The sequence below is a fragment of the Brachyhypopomus gauderio genome, chromosome 1 (assembly GCF_052324685.1).
Source record: "Brachyhypopomus gauderio isolate BG-103 chromosome 1, BGAUD_0.2, whole genome shotgun sequence".
Classification (NCBI taxonomy): domain Eukaryota; kingdom Metazoa; phylum Chordata; class Actinopteri; order Gymnotiformes; family Hypopomidae; genus Brachyhypopomus; species Brachyhypopomus gauderio.
The window spans coordinates 30,526,081-30,543,594 of NC_135211.1; the positions used below are offsets into that span (position 1 = coordinate 30,526,081).

Consider the following 17,514-nt stretch of genomic DNA (forward strand, 5'->3'; position numbering starts at 1 on the left):
ACTGACATGCAAAAGTATTTAGCCCCCAATATAAATACTTTGTAGAGACACTTTTCGCTTTAGGCCCTTTCTTCTTTACAAAGAAGATCAAGCTCAGTCAGATAGGTCTGGAATTTGACTGGGCTAGCAAGCAAGGTAGCTAAAAGGCTGAAAAAGTAGCAAACTAAATTTTGTACATTAAATCTTGTGCTAAAATTATTTCTAAGCTTTACAGTACAGTTATATTTAGCTAGATAAACTAAACCAAAACCCAAATGTTATAACTTGTATACGCCGAGTAAAGTCGGTAACACAGCAGCAGAATTATAATTATTTCACGCATGCGCAGTATTGGGGGAACAGAATTGACCGTAACACCTGCCTTGTAAACATTCTCGACCGACTTCCGGTGTTTTGCCGTGGATTTCCCAGGGTTCCGCGGGGCACTTCCTCCTCTTCTCCGGACTGTCTCTCCGTGAAGACAGACCGAACGGTGAGCGCTATGAAATCTGATTTCATCCTGTCGTTGTAACACTGTTGTGAACTGATCGAGGGATGTAGTTGCACACAAACGTTATTTGATTTTAAAACGTGTCATATTTTGGGCTACTTCGAATGTTTTACTGACAAATACGTTAGTGATCGGTGTGGTGCATCATTGGCTATGGCTTACCTCACTTTAGTGAAGATATTTCACTAGTGTAAATTTATCTTCATGAGTTTATTATGCAAGCTGCTTGAAATCGATTATATATTCTCATTTTAAATGGACAGTAGCCCCAGAATATTGTGAATCAAACCACATAACTAACGAGCTAGATTCATTCATGCTAGCTAACCATGTTGAGGTTACATGTTCAGTTTCTCGGCTAATGCTAGCGAGCTAACGCTGCACATTTTAAGATGGCTTCATGGCACAACTTTGCCTACTTATTTGCTGTAACGTAACCCAATAGTTGCGTAACAATTTAATGTTGAGACTTACAGAAAGCAGTATATATGGTTCATAATGGCTACGAAACATTGTAGCTTACCTAGCTACCTATTTTTAGATGACATGTATTGGCTGTGTAGCTAGTTAACCTGGTTATGTAGTCAACACATGCCATGACTGTTTTACTGATATTTGAAGTGTGTTTTCAAATAAATTACCTCCTCTTCCATATAGTCGCCATGGTGATCCTCAGACCCCTCACCAAACCCAATATCGTCAAGAAAAGGACCAAGAAGTTCATCAGGCATCAGTCAGACCGCTATGTTAAGATCAGGGTAAAGGCTCTCTTCAATTTACATTCTGCTCATGTTTCTCAAATGTTTCTGTGGATTGGTGCTCCATGGGTCATTGTTTTATTCCTTAATTGCTTTTAATGGCCCTAGCATCCTGCTTCTGTCTGGGGGTCAGACAAAACCTTTGTGTGCATTTCTAAATTATCAATGTTTTTTAATTATTATTTTGCAGAAAAACTGGAGGAAGCCCAGAGGTATCGATAACAGGGTGCGCAGGCGCTTCAAAGGCCAGATGCTCATGCCCAACATCGGTTATGGTAGCAACAAGAAGACGAAGCACATGCTGCCAACTGGGTTCAAGAAGTTCCTGGTCCACAATGTCAAGGAGCTTGAAGTGCTCATGATGAGTAACAAGTAAGTGTTGAACAACACAGCTCTGGTCACTCAGTGTCGTGTTTGCCACACAACTGTACCTGTTGGTGTTGGTGCCCACTCAGATTGGCATGAGGGTGGGCCTCATGAGAACAGGGCGGCAGAATTGTTTGTGGGAAAAGCTCAAATGTGCGGTTTTCTTCAACAAAACGGCTTGTATGCCCCTTGTAGTGTTTAATAAAATATTGAGGGTTTGATTTGGCAACTTTCAGTTTAATGCTGATCTGATGGTGTTATCAGTATGAAAAGGCCTCAGATGTGTGATGTACAGTCTGAGTGACAGACTGCAGTTTAATTTACTGACGTTCCGTTCTGGTCTTACTAAAATGCTGTGATGGTTATGCTGTCGGGTTATGAGGTGCAGTCAGCCCTCTTGCATTGAAATGAGTCAAGGGTTCTTTTTGTGTGTGGACAAATCTACATAAAGCACTTTGTATAAAGAATGTCAATGTCAGAGGATTTGAACGTTGCTGATTTAATTCCCAGGGGCATGATCGAATCTGTGCTCCCTCTGAGGACCAAAAATCTGCTCTCCATCACTGTAAATTGTTCAAAGACCCAATCCGACAAATTTGTTTCTTGTTAAGTAATTATATACATTACAGTTCTAGAATCGTGTTGTATGTGTGCTCCCATGAAAATGCATTTTGTAACCAAGGTTTAAGGAGTGTCATCCTTTTGTGAAAAAATTTGCTCAAATTCGAGTTTAGCGGGTCAATGTTCTTGACGTGAAATTCCTTTGTAGATGTTACCAACAGTACTTAAACCTGAGTTTTAAACCCTTTGTAGTGCACTGATAGAATTGTTTTACCTCCACAGGAGCTACTGTGCAGAAATTGCCCATAACGTGTCCTCAAAGAACAGGAAGCTGATAGTGGAGCGGGCGGCTCAGCTGGCCGTTAAGGTCACGAACTCCAACGCAAGACTGCGCAGCGAGGAGAATGAGTAATCTGGTCATCTGTGTCTTTAGAAATAAAAATGTTATCCACAGATTTGTCTCTCAGAATTCCTCTCTTGTCGTCTTGGTTTGCCTTTCAAAGTTGTATGGTCATGGTTGAGTGTAAATAGGATCTGTTGAGATCTTTGTTCTAGAACAGCGGTCATCAACCACGGGGCTGTGGACCGGTACCGGTCCGTGGGTCATTTGGGGGAAAAAATAAGTTTTATCGACAGTCAGTCTGAGTGATGATTTAATTTGAAAAATGTATTTTTTTTTATTGGGGTTCTCTCCCAATTACACCCGTCGGTGCATCTAGTGAGTTTTATTTTTGAGATTCATATTTGTTTTTATGCCAGTCGTATCATTTTATTTCGTCGTATTAACCCACACACACACACACTTTAATGGCCAGTCTGGTGAAAAAAAGGTTGGGGACCGCTGCTCTAGAAGGATTTGCGATCAGAAAAACCATTACCAGGCAAAGGACTAAATAAACTCCCTTACCCATTACTGGTTCATTGAAAGAAACTAAGGATACATTTAGCTTTAATATTTCATCTTTTAATCACATCTCACTCCACAGCATAAATAAGTCATACTTTTTTTTTGTCACCTTTAATATTTGGCCACACACATCACCCCCATTGCCTGTCTCCTTTAGCCAGAAGTCCTAACTAGTGTCCATAGATTCCACAGCCCCCGACATCGCGTCTCCCTGGACGCTCTCGAAGATGGTTGCCATTTCCGCGTTGGTTCTGATCTGGTTGGCGAAGTCTGCCATGGCGGGGCTCTTCTCCACGTCACGTACTGAGAGGAGAGCGGCGACGGCGCGCATGGCCGAGCGCCTCAGTTCCTCCTGTTTCTCGAACTCCTGCTTCACCGAGCCGGCCTTCACCTGGATGTGCAGGGGGGTTCAGAAGCGAGCTGCGTTTGATATGATGCGTCACACGGGCCTTCTGTGGGGCATGTGGCTCTTACCTTTGTAGTGCACGTGGCTCTGAGGGGCTCCACCAGTCTGTCCAGCCTCTGCACCACAGCGGCTGGGCACAGAGAGGCAAGCCTGGCCAGCATTATGAAGGTCAACATCTGGGCAAGATGAGCATCAGACAATTAACTGCGCTCACGATGTTTGTTCATACACAAGTACATTTCTATTACCAAATTATACAAGAAAAAACTGGATTTTTTTAAAAGAAAAAAATTCTTTGAAGTCTTTGCACTCACTCTAATATCATAGTGGTCTTTCAGGCCCTCTTCTACATGGTTGAGGAACTCAAAGATGTCAAGACAGTCCAGGCAGCTGTCCAGGAGAGTGTACATACACTCAAAGGCTGCTTTGCGCACATCTAACCCATCATCCACTGTGTGCTTAAAAGGACCCATCTCCACCTGAAACATTTCACAAGTCACTTTACACCAACTGATCCTTTATTAGTACATCTGCTCTCCATCCAAAGCAAGCAGGCTGCATTTTATGATCAGCTGTAAGTGATCCACGACTGCTGACATCACTAGTGCTACAAAGCAGATTGCTTGTGCGAGGTTCTGTTCACTGTTAATCCTTGCAGGCCTCTTTTATGACTTATGATGTATCCACATACCCCCCTTTTCAAAATTGGCCATGTACATAAAACAAAAGTCCACTAGAAATATCGCATAGCCGTCCGCAGAAGAAGACGAGTTACCACTGATCAACTACTGAGTACATATAACTGACTGAAATTAAACAATCTACATTAGCACCAATGATTCATTTCTGAAGTATACAAATTTATATTATTTTGCATTGGTTCTCACCTCTCGAATGAGGTCTTTCCTGATCTGTGTCTCACTGTAGAGGTTAGGCAGGACTGTAGTCAAAAGACCACGTATCAAGCCAGGCTTATTGTGGGCAGCGGAGTTGAACATCACTAGGGCCACACGCCGCACATTGAGGTCAGGGTCTTGGATTGTTTTCAGGAAGTCACCTAGTTTTGGAATAGAGTGTATGTGAAATGTGTTTTGTTTCCTCCAGTATAGGTTTGATTCTTCCTATACATTTGTAATTCAAAATATTACAGATATTGATATAGATTTTTGATGAAGCAAAAATGAAAGGTTGTACCTATGCATCCTTTAAGGAGAGAGTCAATGGGCAAAGGGTGGTCCACAATAGTGAACTTCACCGCTGTCACAACGGTACTGCGTGCAAATGACGAACCTAAAATGACAAAACCTGCTGTGAATACTCCTCATTTACATATATTTAAATATTCATTTCAGTATCACCTAGTGCAAAAATGTGATGTTAATGTGGTGAGTCCAGTATGAGCAGTTCAATACCTAAAGACAACTGCTTCTTCAGCCTGGGCAGAAGCTCAGCTGGGTTGATTAGTGTAAGTTTTCCCAGACATTCAGCCACAACATTTCGAGTGCCCTCCTCAGCACATTCACAGTTCTTGAAGAGCAGAGACCAAATGTTCTCCACGTGAGGTTTGAGACTATCTGCAGACAAAGCACTGATCACTTCCTTCAGGGAATGGAGAAGCAGGTACTGCTTCTTAGGTTGCCCCCCGATCTCCTTCAACAGGAACGGCAGGTAGTCGTCTAGATTGCCGACGCATATGTTACCCAGGGCACACGATGCAGCAGACTTTACCTCTTCATTTGGGGAACTGAAGGCTTCCATGATGACCGTCTTAAGTTCCTTGTGTCCTCCCAGGTTCATGGAATGCCCCATTTCTCCAAGACAAAGGAATGAAAGGATCCTCACAGACTCAGTTGTCTTCTGGTTCTTCACCTCTTGAATGAGTTTGGTGACTGTTCCAGAAGCTTCCTTGGGACATGCAGAGGATAGTGCTGCCACACACTTTGCCACAGAGTAGTAGGACTGCCTGTGCACAGACATGGAGTCAGCTGACTTTGCTTTATAGAAAGGACCAGTCAAAGCCTTCATAAGATCGCTGTAACTTGCATTGCTGGTCTTCGTCAACACAAGCGCTTCGAGAAACTCAACTATGGATCCAAGGACACCTCCTTGCAGTAATGGAGAGTGCACCAGGTTGAGCACTTCAGGCAAAATGGTGCCTCCTATCTTGCCTAATGAGGATGGGCAAACTTTGGACATGCAGGTGAGAAGCTTTATTGCCACTTGGGATACATGCATATCACTTTCCTGAATCAAGGCAGGTAACTCACTCAACACAGCTTCTATCATAGCAGGCTTGAAACTGTCACTGTAGTTTGTGACAATGATGTTCAGGGCTGTCAATGTGTTTAACTTTAGGGCACGCTGTTTTTTCCGTAAAAAGGATGCAAGAACTGGAATCCCTTCAGTCAAGATGGGTCTTAGGTCTATCTTAAGTGGGGATGCTGCGATGAGGGACAGCATCTTCACTGCTGTAAGCCTTGTGATTTCATTCTTTAGTCTTTCTAGAAAGATCTGCAGGGTGGGTTGTAGGTCTCCACCCAGCTGGTCACCTAGGTGACTGACAATGTGGCCCATACAGGAAATGGCCCTCTCTTTCACCTCCTGGTCAATATCTGCTGCCTTCAATCTCTTCAGTGTACAGGTGAACACATCCCTAACATAGGGCTTTGCATCAAAGGAAGAGTGTTTGTCCAGAGGCCGCATCATCTTGACTATCTGCTGAGTCACTTGGAGGGCTTCAGATGTGATTTTATAGAAAGGGTCTTCAACACAGTGAATGACAGGGGGGAGGATGACTTTGATGTGTGGATGAAAGACCTCTGGGGTGTGGCTAGACAGAAGGACATGTAGGAAGGAGAGAGCGTCTATCTTCATGTTTGTGGAGGTGGACTTGTCTGTGAGGGAGTACACAATGCCTAGAGAAAGAACAAGTCTTCATGAAGTTAACTAACGTTATAAGATGATTTAATTGTAAAGTTATAATCAGTGTATTTTTAGAGGGTTATTTCTTTCTTGGGTTAGCTAGTTTGCCACAGAGATACTATGTATGTTTCTAAGAACAAATGCAGCTCTATACATTCAGGTGATATAACCTCTGTTTATGTACTAAATGTAAATGTGCCATATTTGTCAATTGTGATTTTCACCCCAATCTAAATGTGTCCTCCCATCTGTGCAGTTAGAACACACACACACACACACACACTAGTGATTACTAGGGGGCTGTGGATCACACGTGCCCAGAGCAGTGGGCAGCCCTAGCCCGGCGCCCGGGGAGCAGTTGGGGTTAGGTGCCTTGCTCGAGGGCACCTCAGTCATGGCCTCAGGTCTGGGAATCGAACACACGACCCTCCGGTCACAAAACCAGTTCCCTACCACCGGACCATGACTGTCCCTAGCCCGTGGTCCCGGCACCCCCCTCCATATGACATTGTGCGGTGTACACGCCCAGCCTTGATTGATTATGTTTTTACCAAAGGGATTGAGGTGTTGGATGTGGAGATGATGCTGTAAATACTCGTTGTGGATGTCCTGAGTGGCGTAATGACTTGTGTTTATTTTTCATGTGGTCATTTTAAGTAATGTCTGTGAATGATGAGAAGTGCTCACCAGGAACTAAGGCAGGAACATGCTCCCCCAGTGCTCCAGGGAGCACGGTAGCCATCTCTGTTAGTATACAGAAACAGCCCTGTCTGGACTTCATGTTCCTGTCCTTTAGCTGTTTGTGCAGGGCCTTAATTACAGTGGCTACCTATGAATACAAGCAATCTGATTAAGAATCCGATGTATTATTGTCAGAATATCTCATAACCTTAAAAAGTTCCACTGTACAGGTATAGTGAAAATATACTTGAATTGTGTGCTGCATGATTAACAAAACATAACACAAGACCTGATTTTTCAATGTCAGTAAACACAAAATAATTGCACTGAACTTATAGCAGTGCTACTACACTGCTGCCATGCCTCAGTCAGCACTCAATCAAGTTCTACAGATCAGTCCGAGTCTTCCAGTCAGTCCCCCAGTTCCCTGTCATTACTTATGGATGACTGCCTTCTCCTGTCCCCCTTTCCTATGTTGCCCCCAGGAGCCGTTTCTCAGCGTGTAGTGACTAGCTCACTTTCCTCGCTCCAGTGACCTGCTCTGCTCTGCATTCTTACCCTATCTGAACGAACCTGTCCACAACACACCCACCCTGCTTTTATATTGAAGTGTCACAGCTGGTACCTCTTTGTGAACAGCGTGTGAACAAACATCTTAATTGAATACTACCAAATGCCTCAGACTGCCACAGTATGGTGACTCATGCCAAATCACACAATGTGCATGATTTTTCTGAGACAAATTTAATATGCCTTTGAAGCAAGCTGGAATTTAAACTGGCCAAAATGTGATCACCCAAATGCACTGTGACCATTCATACCTGCCTCTTCAAAAGAGTGACTGCCGAATCTTCCTTAGTACCAGGGTCTAAGGCGGAGACATGGAGGGGTCTAGTCTGCCTTAGCAAGGCCACAAAAGCCAGGAAAACGTCAGAGCGGACATTCTCCTCTCGTTCCCTGAAACGGGACACCAGTGTTGGGCAGACGGTCTCATACAGCTCCCCCAGGAGGTCTCTCCGGCTGATGATCACTGCCTCCAGGCACTTTACAGAAGAACGTCTCACCTTCCAGCTCATATCATCATCATCACTGTATTCATCATCAGATTCTGTAGAAGGTGAGATATGTACATGGAAAGATTGGGCAACATTGCATGCTTTCACAAGTGGTTTTACATGGAATTTTCCCCCCAAGATTATGTGAAACTGGTCTTGTGTTGTGAAATCACTAAAAATGTGAGATGCACATGAGGCAAGTTCACACGTTTTATGCTGTAATGAGTAAATTGTTTTCTGCATTGCATCAGAAATGTACACATTTGTCTGCTATTCTGCGTAGTAAATGACTGTCATGTTTAGGAAACATCTGTGTAAAGAACAAATTAAAATGTCACCCTGGTCTTCCTCCTCTGCACTGCCAGTATCCATGGATTCCTCCTGGCTGTCATCAGCCTCATAGTTATAGTTGGGATCGTAGGTAATATACTTTAGGCACAACTTAATTACCACGGCGATGTGAGGCGACATCTCCTTGGGACACCTTGCAAAAATTAGACAAAGTGTTAGCTTGTGTGTTTGCAATGTAAAAATGTTTCAGAAGAGGTGCTACGATGCAGAGATGTACCTCCGAACAAAAGCCTCAAATGCCAGGAAGCAGTTCTCCCTGAGTTCGTCGTCCTCCACACTACAGAACTTCACCACCAGTGGCATTATCTTTTCCAAGTGCTCACCTTAGAAACACGTCATGCAACAAGTCAATATTATGTTTGTTTGTTTTTTATTTCAACATAAGGTAACTTTTTATGACATATGTATTCCTCTTGCCTTTGATCATCAGAGGTGTTTACACAGCGGTCATATGCTGGCCATACTGACACATGCTACCCAACACAACAATCCTAAAGAGGCTTAGTTCCAAATCAGATCAAACGTGTTATGTGAGTTAAAAAGGATTTTGGCACCGTCTTATCATTCCTGCTAGGTGTCTGATGCCTGAAACCAAACTCCAAACCAAACAATGGTAGTTTTTCAGAAGTGGATTTGCTGCCCCCTCTAGTGTAAACAACACTTACGCAAGCATAGATAATATTTCACCAACTTAACAGGCCTTTGTTACATCTAGCAGCTTATCATCTACTACCTCAGAAGAGTTTATATAGATGCTCAGACAACAAAAATGATGCTTGGTCTTACCAACTCTGTGTCCCCCTTGTCGGCTGATGGTGGCCAGGCACTGGAGGTAGGTCCGGGCGTTAGCGGCAGGGGATCCACGCCCCAGCTCCCCAGTGACGTGCTCGGTGAGCTGGGCAAACAGGGCAGGGCTGCAGCTGGGCACCAGGTGACCCAGGGCAATGATGGCACGCTTCCTGACCGCCATGCGGGGACTGGTCAGCTGCGGGAGCAGACTGCTCAAGATGGACTGGTGAAAGCTGATCAGGGTGCCGCTCAGCCTGCAGACACAAACTGTTACACAACTCGCCGCCAAACCATCTGGACACTCAGTGTGGAGCCATCAAACCTTTAGAGATCAAATCTCTAGTTTTAGATTTTTAACATGATGGTCTACTCTGTTTAGTTAGCAATGATTGTAAAAATTGATTCGATTTGGACCACTATCTAGCAACGCACATTAAAACAATTATAGTGGAACAAGCAACCATCCTGATGCCAACATCCTAGAGCCTGGAGCTGCTGAACACATTTAAGTGTGTTCTAACATTCAAGTGCGTGATCTAACCCTAACCCTCATTACACTCAAAAATGATTGCGAAGATTCAAATGGGGACCGCAGCCTCCCTAATAAACATTAAGCACTTACCTTGCCAGCATATCAGAGAGAATGTCCAAGGCTTCAAGCTGCACAGATACATCTTCCTGTTTACCCATGGCACCAATCAGCTGAGACGTGATCTTTTTACAAACGTTAGTAGTCAGACACAAACCTTAAATGAAGATTTAAAAAATGAGTTATAAAATGATATGCAGCAAAACATATCAGTCAGCTTTTTAGCATTCTTGGTCAGCTGACACTTGGTCAGCCTGGTTTGTCACTCATAGAATCACAGTGAATGGTAGAAAACATGACAATGTTTTGACATGAACAGCAGATGCCAAACTTTAGGGTTTCTACCTGCAGAGGCTGGGGGCAGCTCAGCGATAACCGTTTTTAGCCCCATGCTAGAGATGTCTCTGAGCTGCTCTTTGTCTGACACCATGTTGGAGCACAGGGTGTCCACCATAGTCTCAACCTGATATTCCTTCACTTTGCTCACAAGAGGACCTAGGCTGAATAATTGATAGCCCATAGTCATCTTTACCATACATCTAGATTAATTCATAATGCACAACCATCTTTATTTAAGGAAATATTCATATGTAACTTATTGGGCATTCACAAGTGTGCAAGGTAAAGATATAAATACAAAATACATTCATAGTTATGCATTTTAAACAGGATATATGTCTCACCATTTAACTGCAAGGTTCTGAACTTCGCCGTTTTTATCTTCTAGAAGCTTCAGGAGCATGGTCACCACCTTCCTCTCACTCTCCTCGTCTAGTTTTATAGAATCTTTCTGCAGCTCCATCATAAGGTCATTGGTGGCCATGAATCTAAAAACGAAGATGAAATAGGCTTAGTGACAATCTACAATTGAGAACTAGAAAATAACAAAAAGCACAAATGAGTTCTTCCTTTACCCTTTAGGTAATCATGTACCTTTGACAAAACCTTGTTATTGTGTAAGAGGAAAGCTTGTATTCGGTGGAAGAGACTACCAGACAATAAATCACTGAATTTCTTAACCCATCTAGATGACACCCACCATAAGTAAAGGATTTAAAATATTGCTCAAAATTAATAGTTGTATGAGTATCAGTAGTACAGCTAATTAATGATCATTTATATTAAATTTATAATTTCACAGTTCACATTGAGAATATTGAAAAGATTTTTGTTCATAAACAGTGACGAAGCAACCAAAGTTACGTGACAGGCCTGTTGTATCAACAGTAATAGATAAAATAAAGTGTTTTAAATAGGAAGCCATTCCAGTAACACAACTATTTTTACAAATATTAGTCATGTGTCTTCCATTCAACATGCCAAATAATGTAGTCTGTCTTACCGAAAATCTTTGTCAGTGGATGTCATTTTTTCCAACAGGTTGGAAATGTGATAGGTGACATTCGACATTTCGGCTTTTCAAACGTTTACACCTATATCAAAGCTGAAATGTTACGTTCAACAAGACTGAAAACTTAGCTGACTAATACCATAACGTGTAGTTACGATCAGTGGTGTATGAAACTTGAAACTTCTAGTCTGTTATAAATAGACAGGACTGAAATGTATGTCGCGAGTTGGCCTGCCATCTTGTGGCACCTATGCGGATTGCATTATCTGGAACCATGTTTCTGTGGCCTTTACTCCACCCGGAACTTTTTTAGAACGGAAGTATACTACTGTTGCTCGGCGGTCAGGTTGCCACGTCGAAAAGACTGAATATCCTGTTTGGATACGCAGCGTAAAACCGTCTCCACAGATAAAGTGGAAGGACATATTTTTTCCAGATATGGTAGGTGCAACTCTTAGTCCTTGTATGGCTCATATCTGAACTAACTCACCAAACTAATTACCTTTGGCTGACAGCTATCGATTGTAGCTAATAGGCTAGCTAGCTATCTTGCTTCACTGGTTAACTAGCAGTTAGTCATCCTAACTAGTTAGTTAACCAGAGGAAGGACAGGTTAAGTTTCTCAGTAACATAACTAAAACAAATAATTGATGACTGATGGCCAGACAGGAATCTAATTAATAGCTATATAAGTGTTAACGGTCCTGCCCAGTGACTTAATAACGTTGCAGTGGAGCTTCCTTGAGGTATGAAGTAGCTAGTTGGCTTTTATAATCCTTCATGCTCCTAATGCTGCAGTGTTGTTTTAGGTGTCCGTCATCAACACCGTGGATACCTCACACGAGGATATGATTGTAAGTATTTTCGGTTTGGATTGTAGTTTAATTGCTTGTTTGTTTTTTGCGATAGATAAACAGCTGAGACGAACCTAGCGGATTGACCATTCTTGTGTTTCTCTTTAAGCACGATGCCCAGATGGATTATTACGGCACACGACTGGCCACCTGCTCCTCTGATCGCTCTGTGAAGATCTTTGACGTAAAGAACGGCGGACAGATCCTTGTGGCAGACTTGCGAGGGTAAGTAGTCTTAGTTTGAACTCTCTAAGTGGTTATTAATGTTGTTGCTGGATTTATCCACAAGCAACAAGAAGCCCCTACTGAAATCTACAGGATGTGTAACGCTCTGAGTAGTCTGTCGTATTCTGCCTGATGGTACAGACTCCTTCACTCTGTCCATTTACAGCATCCCAGTGGGACTCGTGGGGGTTTGATGCTCTTCGGCACAATCCTCTTCATCACTCTTATTGTTGCTCTTGTTGACTCTCTTCAGGCACGAAGGCCCCGTGTGGCAGGTGGCTTGGGCACACCCCACCTATGGCAACATTCTGGCCTCCTGTTCCTATGACAGGAAGGTCATCATCTGGAAAGAGGAGAATGGGACATGGGATAAAATGTACAAGTACACAGGCCACAACTCTTCAGGTTCTTACAGTTTCACTTAAGTTCCCTCTGTGTCTGGCTGGTTACAAATGATGATTACTTTTTTGCACTGTATTTGTATTTGGTTCTCTTAATGTGTTTCTGAATATTAATGTTGCGTTTCTGATTTCCTGTAGTGAACTCTATTTGCTGGGGTCCCTATGACTTTGGCTTAATCCTGGCATGTGGGAGCTCTGATGGTGCTATTTCAATTCTAACCTACACTGGTGACGGGCAGTGGGATATCAAGAAGATTAACAATGCACACACAGTGGGTATTCACCGCAAGCCGGGATTCATTTGAAAACTCGTGTAAACACGAGGGCTCTTGTTTGCCAAGAAATACACATGCATAACTTCCTTTGTGCAAAATCATATAAGATGGCAATCGTACCCTTACTACCGATGATGTGCTCAAACAGTTGCTTGTATGTAAAGTTTGAGATGTCCGCGACATGTGAGATGTCCTGCGTCTTTATTTCCAATGAGTAAACCCTTCCTCCCATCCGTCCCTGCCAGATTGGCTGTAATGCAGTAAGCTGGGCACCAGCTGTTGTTCCAGGCAGCCTCATAGACCAGCCGACGGGCCAGAAACCCAACTATGTCAAGAGATTCGTGTCTGGAGGCTGTGACAACTTGGTCAAGCTGTGGAAGTAAGCAATCTCCTCCGGTCTTGTGGTTTCCTTTGTCATGTGCGGTCATGGAGGATGGTGATAGGTTAGCTTTAATCAAAACAAAAGCTCCATAATGTTGCATGCATTCCAATATTTCTTGCAGTAATGCTCAGCATGTGATGTTTTGTAGCGCTCTGTGAGTGACCGCCGGGCTTTGAGTGCATTTTGCTTCCTTGTGTAGTTGGTACTGGTGTTCTTGCTGCCAGATTGTGGAAGGTTAACAAGTTTAAGAACAAGGGTGGCTCCTCAGATGGAGAAGTGGCTCCAGTTCAGTAGAAAACGCATCCCTGGAATGACCTCTGACTCACTGCCATGTTTCTGGTAGAAGCCCCGAGTGTGAAGATGATAATGGATCACCCACTGGAAGGCTGAGATGGGAATTGTTTGATTCACACTAAGGCCTCTTCACATTTCCATGTCGTCTTAATGGGGATTTTTCATAAGTCCTGTTTGTGCTGTTATATTTTGAGGAAGAACAGACCTACTTGGGTGTTAAGGGTTTGTTTGGGTTCTGAGTTTTATTTATTTGGTTATTTTATTTTGCTGTGCTTTTCAAATCTAAATCTAATGATTTCACTTGAGTTATGACTGACATCACACTGCCTTTCCTACTGAAGCAGGGAATGTTGTACTGAACCAATACTACTGACACTTGGTGTTTTTTTCTGTAGAGAAGAGGATGGCCAATGGAAGGAAGACCAGAAACTGGAGGCCCATAGTGATTGGGTGAGAGATGTAGGCTGGGCCCCATCTATTGGCCTCCCCACCAGCACCATTGCCAGCTGTTCTCAGGTAATATGGTCACTCCATAATAACCATTACAGGAAAAGCTGTCTATGAGGACCATAGGCATTATAAGATCAGATCTTTTGTAATACATTTTAATTTTGTCTTCTGACAAATACACTAAAATAGCATCCCGTGGACTAGAATGTGGCCCAGGGCAGTTCAGCCACCCACTGACTCGAGTGCATCCCCTCTGCAGGATGGTAGGGTGTTCATCTGGACGTGTGACGATCCCTCGGGAAACACGTGGACTGCGAAGCTCCTGCACAAATTTAATGACGTGGTGTGGCACGTGAGCTGGTCCATCACAGGCAACATCCTGGCTGTGTCTGGAGGGGATAACAAGGTACGCGCCACCATGAGAACTTGTTTGGGGGAGATGTTTGCCAAAATATGAGCTATAAGCACTACTTTGAGTGAGTGCTACTTTGAATTAGGGTGGTGGTGCCTCATTCTGATGCTTCATTATTATATCAAGTACAAAGCGGAGTATGAAAATAAACTGCATTGCAGCAAATATTAAGTAGATGCAGGCAGCAAATATCAGACACATGATCCAAATATCTGACATTGGAATTTAGTAGTAGATAATATCTGGTTATGCATGAGTCATTCTTTTCTTTATACAGAGGTCTTGGTGACCTGTGTTGGATGGCTACAGTGGTTTTAAAAACCGTTTACAAGAATTGGTGTGTAACATAATGGGCTTGTCTTTTAATTTCACAACATTTGAAAGGAGCACCATCTGTTGTCACGAACAACTTAGTCACACTTTACTGCACTCATCACTGGTGATCACATGACTTCTGCTGACTGTATTATGCTGGTGGCGGATGCCAGTCACACTGATGTAGCGGGAAAAGTACTTAGTACATTTTAAATCAGGCAGACTGTATTCAGGGTACTAGCAGTGGACTGATTAATATTGATACCACCCATTTGTGCTTTAGACTTTTGTATGTTTTTAAATAGTATTCAGTGATGCGCTCTGTACATTTAAATTAGTTGCAACAGAACTACTTCTAATTTGGATGATGTAACTGTGAAGAAGATCTAAAAGACTCATTGTTCCTCATGTTTGCAGGGGTGGATGGTTCAGGTTGATATGGGGTGGGCTGTGTGCAGGAAGTGCTTGTTAAAGGGTTGGGGTTAAGTATGGTGCAAACTACCTGCATATGCAGGACCAACATGTTCTCTTTGGTTCATTTTAGAAGATCCCAAACTAGTATCTGAATAGGCTTCATTTTAATTTGACAGGATTTCTTCTAGAGAAGCAAAAGGCATTTTCTTTGTAAAAACACTGAAAGACACATTAAAAAACACGTTTTTACATGTAATTGTGTTAATGTACTCAAGCCGAGGAAACGTACAGAAGGATTGTGATTACTCAAAGATTGTAGCTATTAAGAAGAAACTCTGAAGTCCCTGGCACTTTGGTTAATGAATGCATTTGCCCTTTGTTGGGCCAGGGTAAAAACCAAACAGGGAACCCTCGGATCCCTCAGGCTATGTGGCATTTAGATGGAGCTTTATGAAAGGCCCTTGGCACTTTCAGTAAGGGGTCCTTCCATAGCATTGTTCAGAATCCCAGGGACTTTGTCAGGCACTTCATTCAAAGACAAATGCACCATTAGCGGGTACATTTGTACACCAAAGCAAAATCAGACTGTTTTAAAATCTGCAAAGTGTGCATTAAATGGGGTGACATAAATCAACACACTTCTAATGTACTTTTAACGGAGTAGCTTGCCTGACAACATGTAAACGATTTATTTCACTTAGTGCCCCCCCCCCCACAGACCTTTTCAGATGTCACTTCCCAAAGCGCTGTGCTTGGAATAAAAACAAATTGTGATTTTTCTGTTGACAGCATCTGTTGACAGCAACCCTGACGGGTACGTTAACTTGCGTTTGTTCTGCACGTTATTAGTGCTACAGTTAGCATTCTTCAGTGTATCAGCTGATAAATAACACGATACCAGTTTAAGGAGAGCAACAGGTGCAAGCAAAGATTGCTGAAGGTATCTGTCAAGCTGAAAATCTCAAACTGAGCTCCTGGAAACTCTTGAATGGAGCAATTACTGCTTCAAATGGACTGATGAATGGTCTTTGGCAGCCAAACTGCTACCTGTAGTTGTAAATACCAGTCATCTGGCCTGTAAGTGATGTGCTCGCTGTTCTCCTCTGTTCTCAGCTCACCCTGTGGAAGGAGTCTGTGGACGGACAGTGGGCCTGCATCAGTGACGTCAACAAAGGCCAGGGGGGCGTGTCCTCCATCGCAGACGGCCAGCAGAATGAGCAATAAGACTGAGGCTGCCTCGCGGAGTTCAGAGGCGGAGTTCAGAGGCTGGGCCATTGATGCCTCAGAGACTTTTCTACATCACTAACTTGTCAATTCTTACAGACTTCCAAAAATCCAATAAAAATGGCGAGGCCTAGCCATTATACTTCGCTTTTCATTGAAAAAAAAAATCTTAAGATGCCTTCCAAAAAGGTTTCTTTCCCTAAATTAAATAATTTAATTATCTAGGGTAAATAGTTTGTGGTCATGTTTGAGGGCTTTTGTGATTAATGTCATGGGCACGTGTGTAAAGGAAGAAATGGCTGAAAATCCTGCAGAGATTGGTGATCTGGAAGTTTATGAAGCTGGATCTAGTCGTTGAAGTTGTATGACTCATTGCACATTGTTTTGAATAAGTTCATGCAGTGCTGCTGGAATACAAAATAAATTTTTATAACTAACTGAACAGCTCATTACTTTTTGTTGTTTTTTCGTTGATTATTGTAATTTGACGCCATATTCTGATAATGTGCTTAAAATATAATACATGTATTAATTATATTCTGAAGACGTTTATGAAAATCATCTCTTATTCTCTGTATGTATCTGAATGCACTCCTCTCAAATAGTTTGTTTTAAGTCAAAGCAAATTTGTGTTTAGTGATGGACAACAGTAACATGCCCTTGGAGTCAAGGTTTAGTAATTGTTCTGGACATGCCGATGTTCCCTTGAGCACTAGTGTGTTATGAACATCAGGTCAAGCAGTACATGCTGTAGGTCCGTTTTGTCACCGGTTGCCACTGGGCGCCTTCAACCTTTGCTGCTTTGTAGTCTTTCATTTTGAATGCTGACACTCTTTTCGAAGTGGCTTGGTAGGGATACAGCCACACTAGTAACATATCGATAGCAAGTTCATAATAGCAACCTTAAGACGGTCCTAATTTTATTTCGCGTCTAGTCAACAAAAACCGAAGAACTTAACTCATAAAACTCCGTCAAGTAACAACTATTATAAAGCATAAATAAAAGCGTAATCAGAGAACACAACAAAACATCTGATACAAT

The 17,514-nt window shown here is 42.7% G+C and overlaps 3 protein-coding genes across 3 annotated transcripts; 2 read left to right on the forward strand and 1 right to left on the reverse strand.

Moving 5' to 3' along the window:
• Window positions 1-367: 367 nt before the first annotated feature.
• rpl32 (ribosomal protein L32) lies at window positions 368-2,628 on the forward strand. Its single transcript, XM_077008370.1, has 4 exons — window positions 368-472; window positions 1,148-1,248; window positions 1,439-1,620; window positions 2,458-2,628. Exons 2-4 carry the CDS (start codon window positions 1,153-1,155, stop codon window positions 2,585-2,587), a joined length of 408 nt encoding a protein of 135 aa, XP_076864485.1. The 5' UTR covers window positions 368-472; window positions 1,148-1,152; the 3' UTR covers window positions 2,588-2,628.
• A 489-nt stretch (window positions 2,629-3,117) lies between these two features.
• cand2 (cullin-associated and neddylation-dissociated 2 (putative)) lies at window positions 3,118-11,455 on the reverse strand. The gene is made up of 15 exons (XM_077008382.1): window positions 11,218-11,455; window positions 10,559-10,702; window positions 10,221-10,375; window positions 9,909-10,032; window positions 9,284-9,540; window positions 8,715-8,820; window positions 8,485-8,630; window positions 7,913-8,199; window positions 7,098-7,239; window positions 4,901-6,403; window positions 4,683-4,778; window positions 4,376-4,545; window positions 3,803-3,967; window positions 3,557-3,664; window positions 3,118-3,473 (listed from the first exon to the last, which is right to left on the reverse strand). Exons 1-15 carry the CDS (start codon window positions 11,283-11,285, stop codon window positions 3,249-3,251), a joined length of 3,696 nt encoding a protein of 1,231 aa, XP_076864497.1. The 5' UTR covers window positions 11,286-11,455; the 3' UTR covers window positions 3,118-3,248.
• sec13 (SEC13 homolog, nuclear pore and COPII coat complex component) lies at window positions 11,428-16,914 on the forward strand. The gene is made up of 9 exons (XM_077008395.1): window positions 11,428-11,667; window positions 12,036-12,080; window positions 12,190-12,305; window positions 12,559-12,710; window positions 12,845-12,978; window positions 13,227-13,360; window positions 14,053-14,173; window positions 14,367-14,513; window positions 16,362-16,914. Exons 1-9 carry the CDS (start codon window positions 11,443-11,445, stop codon window positions 16,470-16,472), a joined length of 1,185 nt encoding a protein of 394 aa, XP_076864510.1. The 5' UTR covers window positions 11,428-11,442; the 3' UTR covers window positions 16,473-16,914.
• The last annotated feature ends 600 nt before the right edge of the window (window positions 16,915-17,514 follow it).

Bases quoted from the DNA above. Each gene is read 5' to 3' on its own strand.
- rpl32 (XM_077008370.1), top strand. From the start codon at position 1,153: ATGGTGATCCTCAGACCCCTCACCAAACCCAATATCGTCAAGAAAAGG. The intron at 1,249-1,438 runs GTAAAGGCTCTC...ATTATTTTGCAG, and splicing joins ACCGCTATGTTAAGATCAGG to AAAAACTGGAGGAAGCCCAG. The intron at 1,621-2,457 runs GTAAGTGTTGAA...TTACCTCCACAG, and splicing joins GTGCTCATGATGAGTAACAA to GAGCTACTGTGCAGAAATTG.
- cand2 (XM_077008382.1), bottom strand. From the start codon at position 11,285: ATGTCGAATGTCACCTATCACATTTCCAACCTGTTGGAAAAAATGACA. The intron at 10,703-11,217 runs GTAAGACAGACT...CTTCGTTTTTAG, and splicing joins TCCACTGACAAAGATTTTCG to ATTCATGGCCACCAATGACC. The intron at 4,779-4,900 runs GTATTGAACTGC...TTGTCATTTTAG, and splicing joins GAAGAAGCAGTTGTCTTTAG to GTTCGTCATTTGCACGCAGT.
- sec13 (XM_077008395.1), top strand. From the start codon at position 11,443: ATGTCGCGAGTTGGCCTGCCATCTTGTGGCACCTATGCGGATTGCATT. The intron at 12,306-12,558 runs GTAAGTAGTCTT...GACTCTCTTCAG, and splicing joins CTTGTGGCAGACTTGCGAGG to GCACGAAGGCCCCGTGTGGC. The intron at 14,174-14,366 runs GTAATATGGTCA...TCCCCTCTGCAG, and splicing joins CCATTGCCAGCTGTTCTCAG to GATGGTAGGGTGTTCATCTG.